General features: G+C 44.6%; 1 protein-coding gene across 1 annotated transcript; it reads left to right on the forward strand.

The window, feature by feature from the left end:
* Positions 1-1,625: 1,625 nt before the first annotated feature.
* LOC109776017 (uncharacterized) lies at positions 1,626-5,121 on the forward strand. The gene is made up of 6 exons (XM_020334709.2): positions 1,626-1,853; positions 1,944-2,016; positions 2,636-2,743; positions 2,865-2,963; positions 4,360-4,485; positions 4,706-5,121. Exons 1-6 carry the CDS (start codon positions 1,710-1,712, stop codon positions 4,837-4,839), a joined length of 684 nt encoding a protein of 227 aa, XP_020190298.1. The 5' UTR covers positions 1,626-1,709; the 3' UTR covers positions 4,840-5,121.
* The last annotated feature ends 6,291 nt before the right edge of the window (positions 5,122-11,412 follow it).

The raw sequence follows: 11,412 nt of genomic DNA on the forward strand, positions 1-11,412 counted from the left end.
GCCGAGGAGGATGCGTGCCCGGACCAGGAACAGGAGCAGAATGAGAGCAACGTGCACGTTGAAGGCGGACAGAGCCGATGATGATCCATGACTCGGATTGCCTGCCAGTAGGAGGCCGTCAGGTGAAGGAGAGCCGGCGGGCAGCTCCTACTAGCTAGATGGTGGCGGACCCAGAAGATCAACTCTGTATACTATGCACACCGATGTTTTCAACGAAGTTAGTGCTAAATTTAGACTTGATTATGAAATTATGCTCTCTCTTTTTTTGAGTAGAATTGTGAAATTATGCTCAATCTTTGCAGACCCTTCACTACTTCTCATGGACAGCCCACCGGCCTGATAGCCCGATATCCGGTCTGGGCTCAGCTCTTCTCCCCAAAGCCCGGCATAAAAAATACCTATTTTATACAAAACATATGTATAATATAGTTTTTATTTCCCTAAAAATATGTATAATATAGTTTTTATACCCAGAAAAATACATGTGTTCGGGGCGGGGCAGGCTTGGAATTTTCACTTTTCAAATAAAAAACTTGAACCTCTATTTCTTTTTCCGAAATCATTAGTTAAGGGTCACCCCTTGCAAAGGTCATTCCCCGCCTTCTCGGAGGCTGAAAAGCGACGCATTGCATGTTCCCCATTTGTCGCAATCTGGATTTCCCCTTTTTTTTCATAGATGCGTTTATTCAAAACGTTTTACCTCTTAAACTGTGTGTCCAAATCCCAAAGTGTTTCACCGTTAGATTTCTCATGTCAAGATCTTCGAAACTAGATCCCATATTAATAGGCTTTAACGAACTTTTTTTCACAAAAAAGTAAAAAACAATGAATGCCGAAAAAGTTCCAAAAAAGGAAAACCGAAAAAATGGCAAGAAAAAGAACAAATACCAAAAAAAGGAAGAAAAAAAACAGAGCCTAGAAGCATAGTTGCGGTTTTTCACATTTTTTTTCTTTTCGAGAGGCACAGTTGTGCTTCTGGCGGAAGCAAATATGTGGTTCCCCGAGAAGCAAATCTATGCTTCTCGTGGAAGCACAATTTTTTTCTGTGCTTACATGAAAAGCAGATCTATTCTTCTCGCGAAAGCATATTTTTTTTTTTACTAAGAAGCACCGGGAAGCAAATCAGTATTTCCACGATAAGCAAATTTGTGTTTTTTATGAAAGCACAATTTTTCCAAGCTCGCGCAAGCAAATCTGGGCTCCTCGTGAAAGCATAATTTTTTTCCCTTTTCAAAAAGCACAGCTATGCTTTGAAAAATAATCTTCGAAAGCAAGGAAAAACCAGACAAAACCCGATAAGCCAGAAAAAATAAGCCCATCAAAATTCTGAAAATGCTTAAAAGAATGAAATTCAGATGAAGCACCCACGCATACTTGGGGGTGCCCCCAATGGGCAAACATGTGAACCTCTTTATTCAGACGTCACAATTACAGGGACGAAGTCAAGATCATCAGATTGTCCTAACCAAAAATGGCAGCCAACTCCTCCTAGAAGCTATTGCAAGACTATATGCCTCGATATTTGAGGATCAAATATTTGAGAGGTAACCGTTGGTTAGTTGGTCTCATTTTTTCGATAGAAATGCAAAAGGTAGATATCATGTCCAGCCCAACGAGGAGAACCATCTCCCACGAAGTCCAACTTATCACCTCGAAGGGAACTTGTAAGCCCACTGGGCCCAAGCCGCCTCCACAGCACCAATTCACCGATGCAGAGGCTCTCGCAGGTCGCGCTCCGCCGCCTGCTGCCGCCGCCGTCCGCCGCGGCAGCCGCTCGCGGGGCAGCGCCGGTGGCCGCGGAGGCATGTTCCGGCAGAGGAATCCCTATCCTACGCCGCGCCGGTGGCGCCGAGGTACGCTCCCCGGTCCCTCCTGGATTCTGGGTTCTGGGTTCCTTCCACACCATGCTCTAAGCTTCCTGATTCGTGTGGTCTGGGCTCTAGGTCGCGGCGGGCGGTTGGAGTGGCGGATCTGGGACCCGCTTGTGCCGCAGGCTCTGCACCTACAACGAGAGAGGTATGGCCAGTGGCCCAGTGGCTTCATTTCACTACCTCAAATCTACGATGTTTTGCTGCTCATGGGACACATTTATGAAATTGGGGTCAAAATGGCCATGAGTTAGTGAATTACCGTGTGTTTTTGGCTGTGGATGGTGATTGTTTTATTGGTGTATACCATGTACATGTATGTGGATCAGTGAACGTGAGATCGGTGTATAGGGGACGAAGAGGCATGTTTAATTGTTTCACTCTGTCTCGCCGGTAATCACCGTCTCGACATAATAATGGTGTGTTATCAGTTTGATCCGTCCTGCAATTCTAGTGTTTTTCTTCGAGAACTCTATGACTTACCTTGTCAGACTGGTGGTGGTGCCTGTGGAATTGCCTTACAGGATCACTATGACTTAGTAAGCTCTGTTTCACTGGTTATGCTTTGCATCCACATGCTTTTATGTCACTATGGAAGTATGTATGGGGCTATGCTGTGGTAACTTGTGTTGAAAGTAATTTGTGAACAAGCAATTCGAAAGTTTCTTTACTTTGCAGTTTTTGCTATTCTTTTACTGTATGAATACTTCCCTCCAAGTGAAAATTCTTGTATATAATTGTCTAACTTGAACTGAAATGGTGCACAGATGACAGGGCACTTGAGGAGGAAGTTGAGAAGAAATTTGGATGGATATTAAAGATATTCTTCATAGGGACTGCTGGCCTTGTTGGTTGGCAATTCTTTCCCTACATGGGTATGATAGCGATTTCATATAATGTGCTAACAGATGCGATGCTTCTGGATACTCTCATTATTACCAACTTAGAACATTATGCTGGTGAACTTGAAATTGCTTCTGTCTGACAAGTTTACAGGGGATAACCTACTACAGCAATCCATTACGCTTTTACATGTCAAAGATCCCTTGTTCAAGCGGATGGGGGCCTCCCGATTAGCTCGTTTTGCCGTTGATGGTAACCAATTCTATCCAAGCATTTTTAGTGTTCTGTTGCAATTTATTTCTGCGATGCTGGGCTTTGCAACATGTTATGAACTGCTTGCTTAGAGAGCTCGATTTAGACTCGTGATACTAGTATTTCTTATATTTTAGCACAGCTTGGTGGGGTTTAGGAAAATTTTGAACCAGCTCAAACTAACAAGGAAATATGTAAACAAACCTATTATTATGAATTAGCCCAACTAGACTTGGAAACCAAGAAAGACCTATCGGCTGGGTCCAGGAGTCCATGGCGTGACAACTTATAATCTGTCACTCTATTTATATCTATGATCTATCTCCCTTACCTCGAACCTTTCATCTTTCACTTGCACAAGCCTGAAGCCCCATTAGATGGCTCCCTGAATCACACAAACTTATTTCTACCACATATTGTTCATGGCAAATAATCACTACTGATTGATTTGTTTAGGAAAACTCCTGCTTTGTGTATTATCTCTTTGCTTTGTGAAAAAATGAACTCATAAAGTTAGGATGTTACATCTGTTGTGGAGAGTATGAGCAATATATCCAACTCGTTCCCCCTTTTCTCAGAAATAATAATATCCAACTCATCGCTTGGTCCTGCCATTTGCATACCCCTGCATGAGAATGATCCAGCATTGCATCTTAGCAGTTACTTGGACTTGAGCAATGTCAGACTCGTGAGATTATGGGCTTCTTTACTAATGATTATGTGTGTTAGGTTGGGAAATACACAGGAGCTCTTGGGTGCTCCACACCCCTATACGAAAATTAATCGTAAGAAATACCCAATTTTTTTTTTCTGAATTTTGGGGGTACCAAACTTGGGTCCCCGATCTACTCCCGTGTGAAATTTCGTGAAAAAATACCAAAAAACGTATCCGTGGCGAAGGGAATACTGTCCGAACAAAAATCCATCCAAACAGTGTTTTTCTATACATAGGAAATTTGTCTTTTTGCCACGAATACGTTTCCTGGTATTTTTCACAAAATTTCACACGGGGGTAGATCGGGAACCCAGGTTTGATATTCCAAAATTTCAGATTTTCTTTTAAAATTTCTTGGTATTTTTTTGAACGAAATGTTCGTATGGGGGTGTGGAGCACCTGAGAGCTCCAAATCCTCGTCCGTTAGATTGCTACTAGTCTATCACACAGGATGTTGGTCATTTGTATCATCTGGTCCATTTCTGCGGTAGAAGTCACCAGAGTTTACCAGTGAAAAGGATCTAGGCATATGAAGTCCTGCAGTAGCTAAATTTTCTGTTTTTCCGTTCCCACTCCTGTAACAACAGTTGAACTCCAGTCTATCTGTACTTAACATTTCTGTCAATGAAATATATTCCAATTTTACCATTGAATGTTGTTACTAATCTCCTACGGGTGCAGATGAAAGGAGAATGAAGGTGGTAGAGATGGGGGGAGCTCAAGAAATTCTGAATGTGTTAGAAGGCGCTAAAGATGATAAAACACGCAAAGAAGCTCTGAAAGCTCTTGTGGCACTTGCAAAGTCGGGTGAGTAAAAATACTAGCCAATCCCACTGACGCATCCTACTTGATTCTACTCCCTCCGTTCCGAATTACTTGTCACATGTATGGATGTATCTAGATGTATTTTAGTTCTAGATACATCCATTTCAACAACGAGTAATTTGGGACGGAGGGAGTAGTTCCTTGTATCGTTCTAGCATCCAAAGTGGTTCATTTAAATTTCGTTCTTGTTCTGTACATACAGATAAAGCTGCGGGGTTTTTGGACAAGGCAGGTGCCTACGCCATCGTCTCCTCCACTCCTAATTCCCCTGAATATGCCGAGATCGAGGCCTGCAAGACTAGCCTTCTCAAGACGTTTGATCAACTGAAGTCGTGATGGTAAATGCCCGTGTGGATATATCTACATGTTTTCTCCAAACTGGACTAGGCAGTTCTTTTTGGCGATGGGATTGAAATCACTAGTGTTCTCGTTATGTGCCAGCATCTGACCTGATTATCAAACGCTCTTTAATAAGAATATACGATATGCCGGGCATGAACTTTTTCGTTGCTTCATTTGCGAAGAGCCCACCGATCTTAAACTGGACTTATTTGGCTTTTGTTCTACAGTGTAACTTATAGACATTCTGTCTGAATAACATAGCCAGTTTTCATAGAAGACCTCCGCTGTCGTGGGGTTCGAAAGGGGATAAGTAGGCAGCTAGCCGGAACTACGGGGTGACACTTTTCTTTGTCTTCCCACATGGCCCATGGGTATGTCCCTTTCTCTGTAATGATGGATGATGATTACAGTGCAGTGCTGTTTGAGCACAAGCGTTTGCACCCAAAAAATAGAAGATGAGCATGATACATGTCTTGATCTCGAAAATCTGGAAAGCAAGCACACAAGGTGGAGCAACATGCTAATCCTTGAAGCCTAGTTCAGAGCGAGTAATGCAAACATGTGTTGTTTTTCTCTTGCCTGCATGATTTGGAACCGAATTATACTAAGATAGTAGTACTATTAAATATATATGTACAAAACATAACATTCCACCTTAATAGCCGCTAATTACATGCTAGTAATTCTGAATGTACACTATATTTTATTAGAATGCTCAGTACTTGATCACCATACTCAGTCAGCCACTGGCCTTTGGTCTTTGGAAATCAAGAAACGATTGTTTGTTTCACACAAGTAAGTCATACTCCCTCCATTCCATAATGTAGTGCGCCTGCGCTTTTCGAGATTTAAGTTTGATCATAAATTTAACCAACATGGACAACAGTGACGCGAGCAAAAATTATATCATTGAATTCGTGCTAGTGATGTTGTGGTTGTGCCATATTTGGCAAGATATGGGTTGCCCCATTTTCAACGTTGTACTATATTCCTTTTTAATAAATTACGTGCACTTTTCTACACGGTTCGAACAAAAGAATATATTGAGAATCAAATTCTTCTAAAATTCTTTGTGTTTGTCTTCGGTGGATCCACGTGGATCCGGTCTTTGTTCGTCCGTGTTTGTGTCTCTACAGGTTGGATCCTTCCGATCTACGCTTCTCTTCATCAGCGACGGTTGCTATTCTCGTGCGCTAGTCCTATGAGGCCTTAGCACAACAACTTTCCGACTGTCTATTACAACAAAGTTTGCCCGGCTCCGATGAGGGAGGGGCGATGACGGCGGTGCGCCTTCGGCTCACTCTACAACTTGTAGTTTAGGTGGTTTACGGACATGGATGTAATTTTTAATTCTGGTGTTCTTTGTACTACCTTAACAATTGATGAATACTCCCTCCATTCCTAAATATAGGTCTTTCTAGAGATTTCAACAAATGACTACATACGAAGCAAAATGAGTGAATCTACACTTTAAAATATGTCTATATACATCCGTATGTGATAGTCCATTTGAAAACTCTACAAAGACTTATATTTTGGAACGGAGGGAGTAGATCAGAAGTTTTCCTTGCAAAAATTTTGCTGTAATATTGTAGTACAAGCTGATTTCATTTTGACATGAACTTCAACTTTTTCTTAAGAACCAAATAACATCTTAGATCTAGTAATTACCAACAAAACAACATCTAGCACAATTGAAAGATAACTGGACACACAATGAGTAGTAAAAATCAAAAGTACAATAAAAACCATAACATCTTATTTCTTCGATGGCAAGCCGTTCATCGGAGATTAAAAGATGCATTGAATCAACATCAAAGGAAAGGCCAATCTGCAAATGTCATAGTCATACCATGCTTTATAGACCACAATAGCCACTTGCCACTTGAAACAAGATCTACAAATTGTTGAAGGAACATCGGTTGGGGCATCACTCCATGCAACACGAGCTTACAATTCTGCACCACTAGTAGAGGGTTGGAGAAGCCGGACCATGTCGTGAACAAATTGAAAGAAGATGCCAAAGTCGCCTAACCAAGATAAGCTCAGCGACTAAGAATTAAGAGGTACTCGCCATCAAGATTTGGAGAGCTTTTGATGCGGAGCATCCCTCGACTACCCGCACCGACACTCCATCACCACCACAAGCACCGAGAGGACCGATGACAAGAGCCCGCGCACGCGCCGTCGGGAACGAGGTCACTTCTTTCCTATTCGAGTCTCGTTCGGATTCGCGTGAGAATTGGATTCTACCTCAAACGGAGACATTGTTCATTCTTAGGTACCAAGTAGATGAGCGTGAGAAGGAGTGGATGGAGATTCAAGCATGCACGGAGGAGAAGAGCGAAGAAGGAAGCGGGAGGGGCAAAACCCCCTGGATACCCCGGGTGCCCGGCCCTTGCAACTCCGGGTGCCCGGCCACCTTCACCTTGGCGCTGCCCCTGCTCGGTCCGGGTGCCCGGGCCCTTGCCCTGCCACCAGCCGCACCCCCGGGTGCCCGGCCTCTCCCAGTCGGCCGCCTGGAGCAACCCCGGGTGCCCGGGCTTGGGACCCCCGGGTGCCCGGCCACCTCCCAGCCGCCCCCCTGTACGGGCCGGGTGCCCAGCCCCTTCCCCCCGGGTGCCCGACCGAACCTGGGCGCGGGTCTCTGACCGGTCCAGGTGCCCGGGCCCTTTGCCCCGGGTGCCCGGACCACTCCGCGAAGGCCTGCGTGCCTCTTGGGGTCTTTGCCCTTGTATCCCCTCTCCACTCTTATTCCGTCCCTAGACTATAAGTACCCATCTACTAGCTTGTTTGAAGGGATAGCAAAGTATTTAGAACACAAAGAGAGAGCTTTGCTCATCTTCCTCCTCTAGGAGATCTAGACCTCCTCTTGGAGAAGCTCCTCTTGGAGATCAAGCCCTCCTCTTGGAGAAGATCCTCTTGGATATCAAGACCTCACCTAGTGGGAAGAACCTTACCCTAGTGCTATTTTCCTTGAATTACTCATGTAATCTTGTGGATCTCATGTATGCTACTCTAGTGGATGTGATATTTGGGTTTGTTTGAGTGATTTGTTCCTTGTGTTCTTGAGTGTTCTTCCTCTTTTCCCCCCTCCAAGTGTGAAAAGATCCCCTCTAGGGTTTCACCCTAGAACATCTTGGTATCATGAGCAAGGTTGATTCACATCTTGGAGTCCCATCCCCCCATTTGCTAGCTTGATTTTGTTGTTTTTCGTCCAAATTCAAAAATCCCCACAAAAATAGCCCAAAAAAATTTCTTGGAATTTGTTGGATCTTGTGAGATTTGGTTGTTTTGGTCCATGGATTTGATGTTTGGCAAGTGGATCTAACCCCTACCCAACAACCCCCACCCTTCCCACCACGAAATCCACGGAATTTTGCCTTTCCCCAAAATTTTCCGCCCAAATCGGCCACCACCGGGTGCCCGCACCCCGAACCCCCGGGTGCTCGCACCTCCGGGCCAATTCCCGCTGACCACCCCGGGCACCCGCACCTCCCACCCCCGGGTGCCCGCACCACCCCCCCCCCCCCCCGAATCAGCCCAACTTCCCCACCATTTTGGCCATAACTTCCAACTCCCAAGCCCGTTTTTCGTGTTCTTTAGCTCGTTTGGAAGCTCTTGACACCCCCACCCACATATACCATTACCACCACCATTAGCCTCCATCCAAAAATTCATCATAAAAACACCCACCTTCCGCATTTGACCAATTTTGAGTTGCGGTTTCCGTTTCCTAAGGTGTTTCGGCTACTTAGGAACGTGTGACATGGACATCACCGCCATTCATCATCGCCTCGGAGTCATCTTTGCCAACGATCATCACTGTTGTCACCGCTAACCGTAAGAAAGGACGGTAACCTCGTCGACACTTACTCCATACACTTGATTTTGCATTGATAGCCCGAGCCATTTTGCGTCACTTACTCTTCGAGACTAGCGAGTTGAGAATTGTCGGGCCACGCTATTGTGCACCGTAGTGATCTTATTACCATCTTAGTGCCATAAGTCTCTCCCGTGCATATCTTACATACTTGTCTCATATCATATTTAGCTCGAGCATCATCCATAGAGAAAAAAAAGAGAAAGAAAGAAAAGCTTTTAAGCAAAAGAGGAGAAACAAAGAGCTTGTAAGCAATAGCATTGAGCCATTTTGCATAGTTATATCATCTTGGTCACCGCATAAGTAGCATAGTTGGGATTGAAGATGACACGGTTCTCTCATAGGTTGGTGCACAAGCGTATCTTGCCCATTCGAGCAATCGAGCTAGCGTCTCTCTAGCATTCGCACAACAAGAGCATTTTCTGTGGTTTCACATTTTGAGCTCATTCCTTGGTTGTGCGGATCCCACCTATCTTCTGTGCGTGTGTTCCTAGTGATATCCTTGGGTTTGATCTATTTGCTTTACTTGCATTTTGTGAACCTTCTCAACCTTATCAATATCTTGACTAACATTTGCTTGAAATTTTTGCCACCATCCTAATCGAGCTACTCCATAAGCCTCTTACTTGTAGGTGTGAGAAACAAACCCGGTTCCAATTCTCCTATTGTGGCATTACATTGAGTGACACTTGTTACATCCTCAATCCTCGGAAAAGGTAACTTTGGTATTGTTCTCTCATTTTCCTACTCACCCCACTTGGTGATGATGAATAGGCCAAGTTCGTCGGCGAACCCACTTTTTGAGGAGCAAGGTGATGATCGCGACTACGTCACCAAGAACCACTTATTTGTCGCGCAACGAGCTCTCCATCAAGAAAGTGAAGCATTGGGTGAACGCATTGAGCAACTCGCCTCCGACCTTCGTCAATCGGAAACAAGGAACCGCGACTACATCGACGCCAAGTTCACCACACAAATGGAAGAACTCCGCAACATGATCATGCGACACCCGTCTTCCTCATCGTCTTCATCAAGACGGCGCCACTCAAGTCACCGCTCAAGTCGGCAATCTTCGGACTACTCCTCTTATGATGCAAGTCCTCCACGAGCTCGTTTTCCTCGACATGATGATCCCCAAGATCGCCAAGGGCAAGAAAATCAATTCCATGGAAATGGCTTACAAGACCGAGTCGAGCACGTGAAATGGCAAGACAACAAGCGCAAGAAGAAATGGAGCAAGAGAAAATACCTCCACAAGTGCAACGTCAACCACCTCAAGACGGTGATGCATTTCGACAAGCACAAGAGCGTCGTGAAGCACAAGCCCTCAAACGTGAAGCTCAAGCACTCGAAGCACAACGCACACTCAACGAGGCCACTAGAGTCGTCGAAGAGCGCAACCGCCAAATCCGTGAACAAGAAGATGCACTTCGCCAAGCACGACTGTAAGTGCATCTGGTGCCCCTTAGTGATTTTGGTGTATTGAAGGCTTATAGGTTAAGGGACTAATGTGTTTGTGAGTGTACACAGGTCTATAAGTCTATGAGGAGTTTGATATTTACAGAGAAAGTCGACCCCTAAAAATGAATGTCTTCAACTGAAGACTTTGGCTTTCTGAAGACTTTGAAAGTGAAGAAATTGGTGTGACCATGAAGACTTAATATTCATGCGAGGAATATGAAGCGTGAAGACTTTTGTTTTTGTAGTTTCGATTTCTCTTTCTTGAGTCATAGGAAACACCATACTGTTAAAGGGGGTCGAGGAAAAACTAAGGAAAAGTTTCCAAGTGATGCTCATCTCAAAATCCTACACCTACCAATCCTTTCGAGTGAAGCCATTGGAAATCTCATGCAGTTCAGTCAATTTCTTCAGTGACAGAGACAAAGTTCTTCTGGTCTCTGAGGAATTTGTTCTGACTGAGGAGTTAGGAATTCGCCAGTGCGGATTGCCTACAAGTGAGGAACATGATAGCCCTGAGGAAGTTGATAGTCAAATTTCTGACCGTTAATGTGCTATGCGCCAGCTGTCCCAAAATATCTACCCACCTAACGGTCATATCATTGAAGGGAATTTATGTCTTATCATGTCGGGCTGCTCCCTAGGCTATAAATAGCCGCCCCCTACAACCACTAGCTGGTTGGCTGCTCCGAGAGAAACGGACACTTGTCATTGAGAGCATCCCATCCTCCGAGGACTTTGAGCGAAAATCATCAAGTGAGGAAAACCCAAACCCAAAGTGATTGAGCATCACTGAAGAGATTGTTCCTGTGTGGATCCGATGCTTGTTACCTTTGAAGATTGTGCATCTTCCAGACGGTTAGGCGTCATGGTCTAGAGCATCCAAGAGGAAATTGTGGATCGTCGAGTGACCGAGTTTGTGAAGGTTTGGAAGTCACCTGAAGACTTACCATGAGTGATTGGGCGAGGTCTGTGTGATCTTAGCTCAAGGAGAATACGGTGAGGACTATGTGTCCGGGACTGTGTGTCCTCAGGTTTAAATACCTAGCCGCTCCAACCAGACGTACAACTGTCACAGCAGTTGGAACTGGTCTACCAAATCACTGTCTTCACCGAGCTACTGGTTCTATTTCCTCATCCCTTCCATTTCCTCATTACTGTGTTGTGTACTTGATCGTTACTGTTTGAAGACTTTGACTGAATACTTTCTCAATTTACTCAGTTCA

Source organism: Aegilops tauschii, chromosome 4 (assembly GCF_002575655.3).
Source record: "Aegilops tauschii subsp. strangulata cultivar AL8/78 chromosome 4, Aet v6.0, whole genome shotgun sequence".
NCBI classification, from domain to species: Eukaryota; Viridiplantae; Streptophyta; class Magnoliopsida; order Poales; family Poaceae; genus Aegilops; species Aegilops tauschii.